Source organism: Lepisosteus oculatus, chromosome 17 (assembly GCF_040954835.1).
Source record: "Lepisosteus oculatus isolate fLepOcu1 chromosome 17, fLepOcu1.hap2, whole genome shotgun sequence".
NCBI lineage: Eukaryota > Metazoa > Chordata > Actinopteri > Semionotiformes > Lepisosteidae > Lepisosteus > Lepisosteus oculatus.
In genome coordinates, this window is record NC_090712.1 from 19,284,538 (window position 1) to 19,298,705 (window position 14,168).

General features: G+C 40.8%; 2 protein-coding genes across 6 annotated transcripts; one reads left to right on the plus strand and one right to left on the minus strand.

Annotated features, from left to right (window-relative positions):
• The first annotated feature begins 3,466 nt into the window (after window positions 1–3,466).
• Window positions 3,467–8,134, plus strand: tmem14a (transmembrane protein 14A). Of its 4 annotated transcripts, none has more exons than XM_069179848.1 (5): window positions 3,467–3,629; window positions 4,527–4,682; window positions 4,953–5,054; window positions 7,133–7,220; window positions 7,635–8,134. In XM_069179848.1, the coding sequence occupies exons 2-5, from the start codon at window positions 4,607–4,609 to the stop codon at window positions 7,672–7,674; spliced, it is 306 nt and encodes a 101-aa protein (XP_069035949.1). In that variant the 5' UTR covers window positions 3,467–3,629; window positions 4,527–4,606; the 3' UTR covers window positions 7,675–8,134. The 4 variants fall into 4 exon arrangements, with proteins under 4 accessions (XP_069035949.1, XP_015218693.1, XP_015218695.1 ...); XM_015363207.2 differs by having other exon boundaries at window positions 3,467–3,603; XM_015363209.2 differs by having other exon boundaries at window positions 3,607–3,671.
• A 699-nt stretch (window positions 8,135–8,833) lies between these two features.
• LOC107079390 (glutathione S-transferase 3-like) lies at window positions 8,834–13,780 on the minus strand. 2 transcript variants are annotated; one of them, XM_069179846.1, is made up of 8 exons: window positions 13,675–13,780; window positions 13,396–13,505; window positions 13,178–13,210; window positions 12,185–12,236; window positions 11,419–11,551; window positions 10,237–10,378; window positions 9,824–9,949; window positions 8,834–9,048 (listed from the first exon to the last, which is right to left on the minus strand). In XM_069179846.1, exons 2-8 carry the CDS (start codon window positions 13,480–13,482, stop codon window positions 8,926–8,928), a joined length of 696 nt encoding a protein of 231 aa, XP_069035947.1. In that variant the 5' UTR covers window positions 13,483–13,505; window positions 13,675–13,780; the 3' UTR covers window positions 8,834–8,925. The 2 variants fall into 2 exon arrangements, with proteins under 2 accessions (XP_069035947.1, XP_069035948.1); XM_069179847.1 differs by lacking the exon at window positions 13,178–13,210.
• Window positions 13,781–14,168: the final 388 nt, after the last annotated feature.

Below are 14,168 nucleotides of genomic sequence, written 5' to 3' on the forward strand. Positions count from 1 at the left end.
GTGTTGTTTCTTGTTCCTTTAGCGATTACAGTAGTTTCTGTAATCCAGTACCTAGAGTTTAGAATTGTTTTTATTACACTGCTCTGTCATAATTCCTTTTGTTGGCTGAAAGACTTTTTCTTGTTTCCGAGTTTGTTTTCTTGTCTGTTAAATTTATTCCAGTCTCTTTGTGGTAAGGTCTAAAATGTATAAAATTTAACCAGTGTTTAACATTTTGAATCAATTATGCATTTCTGCCTCTAGATATGACTAGCATCATATTTAAAGGGCTAAAATTTCTTGGCCTTGCAAATTGATTACCTCGGTTTTATTGCTCACGTATTAATGCCTGAACTGGAGACTTAAGAAATTACTGCGGAAGTACAAGAACAAAGTAGAGGAAAAAAAAACTTCTGCAAACATCTTAACCATTTCACTGTTCATAGGCTATTGGGAAGACCTGTTTGTGTGTGTTGTTAATGGACAAGAGTCATTACTCACTTAAGTGATCAGATGTTTAAAAGTATAGCTTCACACTTGTTTAATCCTTCACCTTAACATGAATGTTTCACTAACCTTGAGTCTGTCTTAAACGCCGTTCTTGATTGTAAAAATAATGCTGTTAAGCTAATGGCTCAGAAGACTTGTGAAAAGCCCCTCGGCCCCAGTCTCCTTCTGTAGGCACCTCTGTATCTTAAATGCCCGGAGTCCACCAGAGTCACCAGAGATGAGACACCTTAAATAAAGGATTTCAGTGAGTCAATGAAGCAACATCTGAAAAAAGTCCTCTGTATTCACAACAAGTCAAATGCATTTATATGACGCTCTTAAAGACGAGCGTCTATTTTTTATCCAATGCATGCACAGGGCCACAGTGAAAAAGCATCCAGTGAAGTGAGCCAATCTGGTGATTTGAGCTGTACTAAACAGGTTTTTATCCGTTTTACCTGCAGGTCACATTTTAGTGGCAACAAGAATTGGAATCGGAATCTCTCCAGTCTTTAGTTCCTATAGATCATGGAAAAGAGAGGTTCTATATGGGTTTCAATAGCACCGTCATTTGCTCTTGTGAATGGTAGAGGCTTCAGAATTCGTTTTAAAGGTCACTAAAACCTTTGGTACCTTTCTCCAGTAGCAATAAATGGCACTCTTGTGTGTATACAAACCGATCCATTAAAGCAGCAGTCTTTATGCTTTTTCTAATCCTGGAATAAATTGCTGTTCTCAACAGCCTGTCAAACAGAGGGGTCAAATATGGTCATTATAAATACAGTACTTCATTCTCTGTTCCTGAGAAAGTCCAGATCAAACTTTACACAGGAAAAATTAAAATACCCTTAAAATTTAAATGACCTTTTCCTTCATTAAGTTATTCATTTCCTTATTTTAAATCGGACTTCCAGAATCAGCAGATCTGTGCAGCGCTGCCAAGTCATGCTGATTTTAAAACACATCCACTTTCACCATTCCCTCCTGCATCTGTTTCATGCCATCATGACTTAGTGACGTTTATTTGTGTTTTCTCAAACTTGGCATTACTTACTCACCACATGCTGTGCTTATTAGACATGCACTGTGAGGAATCTGCATAGTAAAATTTAAATTATAATTTGGGATCGTATTCATTTTACTCCCTTAGGTTTTCTTATAATAGCATATCTCAAAGGCCCTTTCTGATCAGTAAAAATCTTTTATTAGAATACAAATCTATTTCCCAAGCATTCCTCTGTAAAGCAACTGTATGCCGTAGTTGCATAGATTGCTTTTTAAATTAATTTTCATGAGTTTTACACCATTTCCATTGCTGTGGTCAGATGCCTTCATTGTATTATTCTGAAATGCACTCGGGCCAGGTTCTTAGGAGCCTGATTCAAAAGAACAGGATACAGGATAAAGAAGGATACAGGGCATGAGCTGTTCAAGCCATCTTGCTGTTCAGTGTGAAAACATCTTGCTTTCCAATATTTTGGCCAGTGGGTTTAGCTACACAGTGCCTGCTACCATCCTGAAATACCTACAGCTGCAGTATTTTTAATGAACGATGACGTTAGAAACGATTTGAAATTACCATGTTGTGCAGGAACGGGGTGATCTGCCCTTGAAAAATCCAGGTTCTTAAACTTGGCTGTCCGTCCCGTTTTTTGTCAATGGATTAAAGTTTGAAAAACCGCATAAGGTTATCTCAGTATGTCCGGCTGCAGACTATATTGACACTGGATGAATTATATCTTAGTACGTGGTGTGCTCTGATCTTCAGAAACTGGTGCTGCTTTATAAGCCTGTCCTTGCCATACTTGTGTAATGGACAAATGTAAATTAAAGTAATTAAAATCGATGTTTTTTTAATCGTTATCGCATTAATCTATTACTTTCCTTATATCATAGGCCATTTTGTTCTGTAATACAGCTATGTAATATTTCATGATGTTGACTGGAATCGACAGTACCAATTCAACTGTGTTTTGAAAAATTCTAAATAAAATAATTTTAAGTAACATGAATTCCATCACTACTGAATTGCGTGTTTTTTTGTTTTTGTTTTTAAATCATTAAAGATTGGAATATGACGCTCGAAATCTAGTGTCTTTCCGTTTATAATAAACTGCCTCAGTTATGCAGTAAAGTATTTTACATCTTTAATCGGTTTGCGACTCAAAACAGTCCGCGCTCTGGATTTGCCAATGCATACGAGTTGCATACTCTAATGATACTCTTACCCCTCTTTTGGTAAAAAAAAAAGTAATTGCAACTACAGCACGTTACAAAAGTTGCGGGGCAGGTTTCTAGCGTGTGGTACATCCCTATACGTCCTTCGGATGAGACGTAAAACCGAGGTCCTGACTCTCTGTGGTCATTAAAAATCCCAGGGCGTTTCTCGAAAAGAGTAGGGGTGTAACCCCGGCGTGCTGGCCAAATTTCCAATTGGCCCTTACCAATCATGGCCTCCTAATAATCCCCCTCTATGAATTGGCTTCATCACTCTGCTCTCCTCCCCACTGATACCTGATGTGTAGTGAGCGTTCTGGCGCACTATGGCTCCTGTCGCATCATCCAGGTGGGGCTGCACACTGGTGGTGGTGGAGAGGAGTCCCCATTACCTGTAAAGCGCTTTGAGTGGAGTGTCCAGAAAAGCGCTATATAAGTGTAAGCAATTTTATTATTATTATTATTATTATTTTATTATTATTATTATTATTATTATTATTATACGACACGCAAAACGACCAATTTTCATAGCTCGCAAACTTGTAATTTGGTACCACCCCATATTTGTATCAAGCACCGATCTTTGTTCTTAATTTATATATACACACATCTTCTAAAGTCAAACTACTTCACATAGCACAGATGTGGACCCCGGTACTCCCAGCATACTGGGGTAGCAGACAGCTTTCAGACACACACAACATGGCGCAGAAACAGGTCCACCTTCCGTTTCTTAAAAACCTCGCTGCTGTCCTCAACACGCCCATATTTTGTTTTAGTTTTTTTCCCCGGAAAGAAGTCGTTATAGTGGGCAGTAAACCTTTTAGAGGGGAAAATATTTGATGCCTTTACAAAAAAAATTAAAAACGAGGTTACATCACAAAGGTTAAAGGGCGAACAGCCGGTTGTGCTCGACAGGTACAGGGCGCTCTGCGTTTGTGTGGGTCCGTCTCGTCGGCTTTCTTTCCTGGGCGACTTTGTTAACTGTAGAGTTTGTATATTTTTCTGATGACCTTTTTCATGTGAAATTGATGTGCCGTTTAGTTAGGTTTTACAGCCCGGCGGGCTCCAGGCCAGATCAAGTCTTTTTTTAGCCCGGGTCTGTAGCGCTGACCCCAGCGTTTACATCCCTTCAGTAATAACGACTTGATTTACACACATCGTCATGCAGATGTCCCACTGTCTGCAGTTTTAAAGTCCATCCCGCTGGGCTGTGTAGCCTAATTAAACGCATGAGAATAAACACGTAAATATAGCTGGATCTGGCTTCAGAGAAAGACCGACTCAGCCCGTTTTAAGCTACCGCGGTCATATTTTGAAAAGTTGACCAAATTTGGGTTGCTGTGTGGGTAAATGGTAACTTGAAAAACCAAAAAAAAAAAACCCAAAAAATTTTATTTTGGGTTGACGTGTTTTAAAGAAGCGACAACTGCAGTGGGTTTCAAAGGCGTGTAGATTGGCCTCCGATTTGTGAGAGCAGCGCAACGACACGGAGCGACACAAGATGGCGCTCTTCCCAAAATAAACGAACATGAAGGTGATTTGTCCCGATTCGGTGCTGGCCGAGTCTGGAACAAGCTGCCCACCCGTGTTACTGCACCCGCTGCCCTTGGATCAGTCAGCTACTAGATAAACAAAGGGAATAGATGGGCTGCTTGGTCTTTCTTACATTCTTGGAAGTCCTGTTCTTCCCTTTAAAACACACAATAAATGCACTTATCAGTTTTGTTTTGGTCCAGTTATTGGTGATATATCCCTCACTAGGAGTGACGTGACTTGGTCAAATTGCCCTTCAGACTGTACCTGTCTAAGTAAACCCCTCTGTGACTTTCTACGTAAAGGAACACTGTAGCTGAGATTTCAGGCTTGAAGGCCCCTTCACATCAGCCTGCTGTCCTGTCCTTGCTGTTCCAGCACAGTCATGGCAGTGGACTGGATTGGGTTTGGCTATGCGGCGGCGGTGGCTCTGGGGGGCTTCATGGGGTACAAGCGGAAAGGTACGTGCCTCTGTTCTCGTTACTGTTGCGAGGCTTCAAAATTTATTTTAAATGTCACCAAAAGCTTATAGTGCAGAAAGGTACCAGTACAGTAAGTGCCACTCTTGTGCGGACACAAACCGATTGAGTAACTGTAAATTGATACCGCCTTTTGGGGTGGATTTGTACAGACAGCTTGATAGGTGGTTCCAAGTTTGAAATAAAAACTGCTGCAAAATATTGTCCTTCTGTAGCACGAGTTCTAGCCTTTTGCTTTGTGTGCTCCTGCAGGCAGTGTGATGTCACTGATTGCTGGTCTGCTCTTCGGCTCCCTGTCTGCCTTTGGGGCCTATCGGCTGTCGATCGACCCAAGAGACGTGAAGGTTTCCCTTGGTGAGTATGGTGGGCGTCTGCCCCAGGACCAGAGAGGGCTGGCCACACGAAAAGGAAGGAGGATGTTCTGGGCTGACAGTAACCACTCAAAGACAAGAAGGTTCTGTGTGATTTTGCAGGTGATGGGAAATTTTGAAATGGAGAACGGGCACTCTGAGGAGGTGTTGGGGGCGAACGGTGGTGCAGTGGTGCTGCGTCCAGAGGTTCGGTTCTGGGTCTGGGCTGTCTGAGTGGTTCCTCCACATGCTCTGATTTCCTGTATGCTGGGAGGTTAACTGGCTGTTGGGAAACCGGCCCTGGAGTGTGTGTGTCTGTGTGTGCCCTGCAGTGGACTGGTGTCCTGACCAGGGTGTACCCTGCCTTGCGTCCATTGCTTTGCAGGGAAAAGCTCTGACTCCCCTGCGACCCTGAATTGAAAGAAGTGGTCAGAAAGGGATGGATTGAAAAAGGTGTTGGTCATTTTAAGCCCCTAGACTACTCAGGAGTCTCCCTGTGTAATAGTTGTGTACATCTTATCTCAGTGGCAGCAAGGCCTATAAAGGGCCTTGTCTTGAAACACTTCGGTGGCAGCACCCATCGGTCTTGGGTCAGTGAAGCAGTGTGTTTCCCTTGTCTGTCTCTTCCATTGGTTTCACAGAGCCCCACTTAGCTGAGACACCCCTGCTAGTATTGTAGCGCACTAGGTCCTGAACAGGGGGAGGGCTGGATCTTTGCTGGCAAATGAAATTCACTCTCTTTGTAGTTTCCGGATTTGGGTGTTTTTCAGTTCCGCGATACAAAGTGTCGTGCAGTATGGAGTAACTCTCTGACGTAACTGTCTTTCTGTGCGACACAACGAGAGGAAGGTTGTGTTCCAAGACCGCAGGGCAGCTCCTTGAGAAGAGTTTGCAAGCATTTGTTGACATTTAGAGTATGTTGAGACTCGCTGGTAGTATCTCCTCTCACGTTCTGCGTGAAGAATATTGACTCGTGCTTTCATACAGCAGACGTTGTAGTGACTGTCAATGTAGACTTACCAGAATGAGTAGTTCTTTCATCCCATTCTTGATAAAATCACTCAATATATGAGCTCACAGTAAATGAGTTATGGTTTATGGGCATGTGCATGTACAGTACAATCAGTGGATTATGTGCAAAACTGCAGGGGTAATTTGTAATGGAACAAGTAACAGGTTTATTCCATGCTGAAAAAAAGAAGAGAGAAAACGCAACGTTTCGGCCGTGGAGCTTTCTTCAGGTGTAATTTGTCATTATTTGTTTTCACTATAACAAACAAAATCATTGTTGAGCATGTTACTGAAGGTTGATGAATACACTTCAGTGTGTAGCAATGTATATGCAATTATATATCATATAGTAATATATACATATTAAGAATTTTGCTACGACAAAACATGCAAATATAAACATATTATATGAAATATGAACCTGTTTTTGCTGTAAGAAGCTTTGATGAGCATCCTACTGTTACCTTAATTATTAAAGGTTTTATTAAAGAAAACTGTTGACTGTATTGTTTAGTACGTTTTGTCTACCTTAACTGCTGTAAAACATGAACATCATTTAACATGTGGTAAGTGGTTTGTTACGTTAACTAGGTTTAAGGGTCAGTAATTAACATAAATAGATATACTGTTGTCATTTTAATGCTTTCGTACAACACAGACATTAGTTTGAAAATGATTGTGACGTTTCTGAGATTGGGGAATCAGAAGGTGAGATTTACATGTAATCTTATTGATTTTCAATTGTTAAATTTTCACTTTATGAACCATTCTCATGGAACTAATTACCATCTTGGGGTGCAATTACATCACATTCAGAACAGTGTGCTCACAGCCCGGGCTCCCATCAAGCCCACGTGATTATAAAGGTGAGCTCAGGCCGCAGGCCCATCTCCTGCTCTTCAGGGGCCCTGCTGGCTGCACTAGGCTGCTCTGGAGAAACTGCATGCTTGAAGCTTAAAGCAACATGACATCTGTTCCACAGCACTTATGTCCAAGACCTGAGTGAAGCAGAAATTCAGGTATAATTTCTTAAAGAAATCCACACATAACATGTTCTTCTGTTTCTTGCAGTGGCTTCATTAGTTCTGTCTGTTGTGATGGGAATGAGGTACAAGAAATCTGGAAAACTAATGCCTGCTGGAATTATGACTGGATTAAGGTAACAACACCTGTAGTTTTGTTGACTGCATTTGTACACAGGCAGCCTGCATTTCACCAGTGGGCTCGTATTGTTCTGGAAAACTGAGCTGTTGTAAATGTGTCATTTACTTTATGATATATAGGCCGTTAAAACACAAACACAAATCCTGCCCACCAGTACAATAACCCAGTAAAATCCCATCATCATCATTATTTTATTAGTCCTGAATGCCTGAACAAATTTCCCTGAATTTTTAAAATAACAGAGCAGCAAAACTACCTCAACACTGAAAGTTTAAATGCAACATACTGGGTTTTGAGTATTGTGTCTTTTAATACCTAACTGGAAGACCTGGGATGACTTTGTGTGAGAGTGGATATGAATGTATAATTTCCACCCGCCTCCGGAGAATAAACTTCACTTTCCTTTCAGCGTCCTGATGGTGTTGCGAGTCGTCTTGCTTCTGCTGTAGGTTCACAGCACAGGGCTAAGCGCCGCAGGCCCACACAGAGCACTGCGCGCTGGCTGTGCTTGAAAACCAGGACCAGATGGCTGTCATGACGTGTTTACTTTGAGATATAATGAGTTTCATCAATCTTTAATTAAGATTGAAGAATTAAATTGAATAGCATTATGATGGAGACGATAAAGACTCAATGATTGAATTCTTTAGAATCATTCTAAAGAAATGTATTTTTTCAGTGTTTGCTATATAGTAATCAATATAATTCCACAAACATTATCTGTTGAAAAGCAGAATTATAGGACCTTTTATTGCAACAAAATAAAAGTAAAAATATTACTGAGTTACAAAACTGTATTGCTGTAACATTTGTATGAAGTGCTATTTTACTATGTAAATCAACTTGAATTACCACTTAAGTGTTGTTTAAAATGTTGTACATTCCAAATAAAGTCAAATGCTCATATAAGTTTGTTATTTAGCTTTGTGAGGCACTTAAAAGAAATAAAAAATTTGAAAAAAACTTGCCTTTGAAAGGAGGCTTAAAGAATAGGTTTTTCAATATCTGAAGTGAAGAAATATATACTTTAAAATACTGCGCATTTCTCACAAGTAAGGCTGCCTACAACATCCCGTCTCAGTCAATAAATGTGGCAGTGATCTGGCATGTGTGAGTATTCTGGAGCACTGTATGCAATGTATCTAGCTTGACAACTAGCGAGCAATCACAGAACCGCTGCTGAAGCCAGGCTAAGTTGTATATGAATGCAAAACACTGATAAGTGAGAAACAGCTCCGGCCATGTTTCATTATTATCAGATCTGTAGTGGTTTTAACTAAGAACCACACACAGCCAAAGTTTAAAGATCAAAAAGTTCCATCTACCCATCTATCCATTCTTCAATTCAAGATCAGGTGGATCTGGCGTCTATCCCAACAAGCAACAGCACCACCAAGGCCAGTTAACCAACCTGTATATTTTTGGACTGCAAGACGAAACCAGAGCACCAGGTGGAAACCCAAGCAAACCCAGTGAGAACATGCAAACTCCACACAGACAGCACCCCAGAAACTGGACCCAGAGTCCCAGAACCACGAGGCAGCAATGCTCACCACTACGCCACCATGCTACCCTAAGCAAAAACTTGTTAAAAATAAAAAAACACTATTTCTTTCAAATGTTCTGTTTAATAAAACTCAGTCTCACAAGACTAATTGCATTTAGTGGATGGGCTACATACTGGGGTAGCCGTTGAATTTTCAGAAATTCAGAACTTTTCGCACAGTTTTTATATAGTTTTCATCAGGCTGTGGCTTCCTCTGACTGTTAGGCTGCAGGAACTTGTGGATCGCTGGCACACTTTCAATTCGTGTCTTAAAAGCCTGAAAGAGAGATCAGAGCATCTCAATGTGGTTTTATGCTGGAATTAAGAACACTTCAGATCCGAAGAAACAAACTCAAGTCACAGAATCCAAGAAAGGCACACAGACTGTCACTAGCGCAACCTTTCATGTTTGTGTATATAAACTGTTTCAGAGGAAGCAGAACTACAGTGTAAGAAAAGACTGAAAACCAAAAACACTCAAGTGTAAATTTAAGAACATACCAGCTTCCACAGGAGTTCTCACTTCATCAGACAGGATTTCTTATGTGATGGATTTTGTAGCTAAAATGAGACCTGCTGCCTGTTTTGAACCCTATTTCTATGCCCCTATTCAATTGTTTCTCTGATTTTTACATTTGTGACTAACATCATCAATGTTACGTTCAATGTTGAAACATCTCTCTTTAGATGCATTAAGATTTTTTTCAACGATAAGGGAATATAAACCTTTTTTAATGACACAACAACTGCTGTCAAAGATGCAATGAAGTTCCATGATTTCATTTTTCTGTTTTTTTAGCACTGTGTCTCAACCATTCTGATATCATTTGGCATTTCTGAACTACTTCTATTCAATGTGCCCGAAATCCCCCACCCCATCTCAGTACGAACGCAATACCGCTTAGGAAGAAATATCCTGACATAATCATCCTGTCAGCACTCGCACTGACAGCACAGGAATTATATCTGATTAAAATCAGAATCGGGGAAAACAGTCTTTCTATTACGGTAAAGTCACTTTTAGAAATAAAAAGTGAAGCAAAGTTCATTACCTGCAGATGTGGGAAGTTGGAGAGGACTGAAGGGAATTTTTCTTCCAACATCAAAATACCTTCAAGCAAGTGAACATCAGCACAGCTTAGCTGTTTGCCAACCAGATAGTCAGATTCAGCCAGAGCCTGCAAAGAAGACAATAATGACTATTCCCTGTAAATGCTAATATACAGTACACCCTATAAATACCACCAGGTTTTATCTAGATACATTTTCTTTTTACAGTTTTCTGCCTGGCTTTTCTGTTAGAACAATTTCTTCTAATTATATGTACTGTAACTGTTCTCAAAAAGACACCTGCCAATAGCGTTAGTATCTACTGTACATTGACAGGCCAGAATGGTGAGGCATAGGTCTCTGCTTTTGTCCTTAAAGCAGAAGTACTCCAAGCTTGCTGTACACAGAAAAGTACCTTCTCATAGACAGGAAGATAGCGCTCTGTTGCCTTGCTACAGATGGCCTCCAGGTCACTCTGCTTTTGTGCTTCAGGTAGGAAAGGATGCTTCATTATCATTTCCATCAGGTCTCTCAGTCCTTCGGCATACATGTCAATCCTGTAATCGGACCAGATGTTTTAACGCCCATAAGAGTAGGATTCTGTCACACTGCACACACAGGAAAAGGAAGAAAATCTAATGATTTGGGTCAGGGATTTGTAATCAGAGGTCCCCACAAAGGGAAACATTTCACCCCAACATTAGCTGAAGGTAAAATTCTCTCTTACATAACAGATTTACTCTCTAAATCCAGACCACTCGTGCAAATAGGAGCTTATTCACCATTACATTTTTATAGTGCATCAATGGCCCTAGATTTTCTGCATCAAAATTGGTGTAACCTCTGAGTAACCCTTCAAAACTTAGCCTGCCCATTCTATTCCTAGACAGCACGTTTGAGTGTTGAGAGTTATGAACCAAGAGTAGTTTCAAATCTTTATCACTACATAAACTTGTGCTTCTAAATAGAGGACACATTTACACTCATGGGCACAGATAGACTGGCATCCTGTCTCACCTTGCGCTGTGTCTCCAGGGTTTTGCTCCAACTTGCTCAATAATAGCAAGGATATGAATTGGAGAACCTTCATTAAACACCCCTGCCAGCCCTGGTCCTGGACAGCACCAATCCACTAGGTTTTATAGATGACCATTAAATTGCTCATTTCTAAAAGCTTGGAAAACGTTTGACTGAATATGGATGATTTGTTCAATTCTACCATTTACAGATCATTTGGAACAAACAAATTCTTAACCCTCAAGGTCCCAAACTTTTGATTGAAACGGACCTTTTACTGGATTGGGGCTTTTTCCGGAACCTCAGAAGCCCCTGCTCTGTAGGGTGTCTTAATTCTGCTTGTCTCAAGGGTATCATTGTCTAAAAAAAGGATGTTTACCTACCAAAACACTCCTGGTGAGAGTAATAAAAACACAACTTCAATCTGTCATTCTTACAAAAACATGCCTGACTCCAGAATGACCTCCAAGCTAAAGTAAGTCATGACTACCTGAGGGAAAAGCACAGTTTGTAAACCACATCGAAGCAGTGAAGGAAATACGCCAAAGAAAGACAACTCAATCCAAAAAGAAGGTCTTACATGACTCTCTCTTTCAGGTCTTTCCCGTACAGATTGTGCTTGGCAGATATATAGTTCATGATGGCTTTGCTCTGCACAAGCTTCATTCCATCCATTTCTACCATGGGAACCTGCTCAAACATCAGAGATCCATCTGGCACAAAGACAATGGAGCACATGGTTAACTAAATCAGTCATTAAAATCCATGAACAGCAACTCGGTTTCTTAACTTTTATTTCAGTAGTTTCAATTCTAACGAATGCAACGGACAACAGATTTTTTGGGGGGAAGAGTGTATTAAACTTTGGCATACCTTTTTATGCCAAGAAAACGGCAGCGTCACCATAAGGTCAATTCTGACAAAAATCCCTAATTTCCGAGGAATGAGTCGGGGAGAGGCTCCAAGGGTGAAGACGGAATAAGTCCTTCGTACACCTGATCCACCTATTTTAAAATTCGAACATGTCTCCTGTGTTTATTTTTTTATTCTGTTTATATTTTCTCCTACGGGACTCCAACTGTCTAAAATTGTGGAACCTGTATATTAAGCAGAGAAATTTCCCTACCTGAATAGTGCAAAAATGAAATTCCACCCATTTTCAACTACGGAGCTGCCTACTGCTCACCAACAACCGATTGATTTAGTATGTTTTGAAGATCCCTCTTTGGCACAGATAAGGCTAAATAGTGAAATAATTAAAAGATGGAAAAGTAGAGTAGGTTTCTCAAATATGAGGAACCTACCCTAATTTTCCCTAACAGTTTTGCAATAAAGTTTCGACATACCTTGCAGCAGCTTTTCATATTGCTCTCTGGTCTTTAAATGTACCTCTTCAAACTGTGGAAGGTGGTTCGTTAAAGGCAGCGTCCAGTGACATCGCATGGAATGAAGAAATAAATAATCACAAGGGAATCACAGTCCAAAACCACACTGATAGGTTAACTGGCTTTCTGGGAAAACTGGCCATACTGTGTATGCACTGCAGTGGACCTGGTGCCTGTTTCCTGTCAGGATAGGTGTTTCAACAGAAAACAACCTACAGCTGCATTTGCATTGCTGATATTTAAATAATCACCAATGACGGGACAGCCAACACATTAAAACCACTTTCAGTATATACAACAAAATCGTACGCAGTCATGAACAAACAGAAAACAAGCAGAACAAAAAAGACCTTTGTGAGTTGCTCACCAAGCGCTCATGTTTGTGTGAGTGGGGGAGATTTATTGTAAACTAATGTTGAGAATGTGCGACCTTCTGCCCGTTACAAACACGCTGTATTACATCCCGTCTGGCTGGCTTTTAAAATCATTTTGCACGGACACGCTGCTGCTCCTAATCGCTCGCCCTGATCATTCTTCATGATCTTTGAACTGTTTGCGAAATCTAAACTGATAGCAGTACCGTACAAAGTACCCATGACACTGACATGACACTAATCATACCGTATACAGAATATAGTTTATTATACTTGCATTTCTCCTTCATACACAACATGTCCGGCATGTATAAAGGAAGAAAGAAGCAATTTGGCATATCTGGAGCAGAGAGAACGATGGTCTCATTACGATGAGCACCACAAATTGGCAAGACATGGCCTGTGGTGAGAAAAGTACACCAATCAGAACCAGTAAGCTTTTCACTTCGGAAATTATTCCTTGAAAACTTTTTCAGTTTTGGATTTGTTTTCGTTTGCATTTTAATTTCTGTGTTTTGGTGTTGGTAGTTTGTTGTCTTTTTTGTTCACACTGTAAAGGGAACTAAGCAGTTTTCTCCACCTGTAGATGCATTTCTGGTCGAAGGGGCACAAGCTGTGAATAAAGTTACAAGCGAAACGTTAACAGTAACTCGCGTTTTTATATATGCAAGTATTTATAATAATGTATAACAATCGTAACACAAACTTGCGCCAGTGTCAATATTGCACTATTACAAAATCATCGTTTTCCCCCAACATCTAATTAACTAAAAAGCCTGTTTAATAAATATTTCTTACCTCCACGCCAGCAACTGCTAACAGCCACCTAATGGATTCCATTTTCCCTCTTCCATCGAAATAATACAGCTTTACTTTCCCTGTCATACTGCGGCTGTGCGTGGTTTCCCCTGAAATTAGACAGCAAAACACCTCACATTTTAGAGAACAATTTACAGTTAACAGTTAACAGCAAGGGGGGACGCACGCACTTTAATTACAGGTAACGTTATCGGAAAATAAATGAAATAACTTTATCTTTCGAAGGGATTGAATTCCTTCTAAATAAACCAGACATACCGGACTTCACGACGCAAAAACAAAGTGCGCTTTTTACAGATTCAACTCCGCTCGTGCCCCGCGCCGGCGTTATGCAAGCGCGAGCCGCACAGCCCCGAGGACACTACCCAATAAGCGCTCTCGACATTTGCATAGAGCCGCGCGGGCTGCTGGGTTCCTGGAACAGCCCGTTAAAAAAAAAAAAATGAAGAAAAATCAGGCATACCCGGGCAATTTGGGAAACAGAAATGATTGTGTCACCGAGAGACCGTGTAGACAAAAATAAGGAAAATCATTTTTAAAAGAAAAAGACACACAGGCCTCGCTTTAATCACCCTAGGCCGGTTGCAATAGCAAAGCCCGGTGTTTATATACTGAAGAGACAGGCATCCTTTCTCGGATGTGAGGGCGATCTGGCTGCGACATCTGTCACCCCATTGATCGCTAGGGTCGATTCGGCTGATCTGGCTGGCTAGGCGGGTGTCCCCTCCCTCCCTCACCGCTCCATGTGCGTC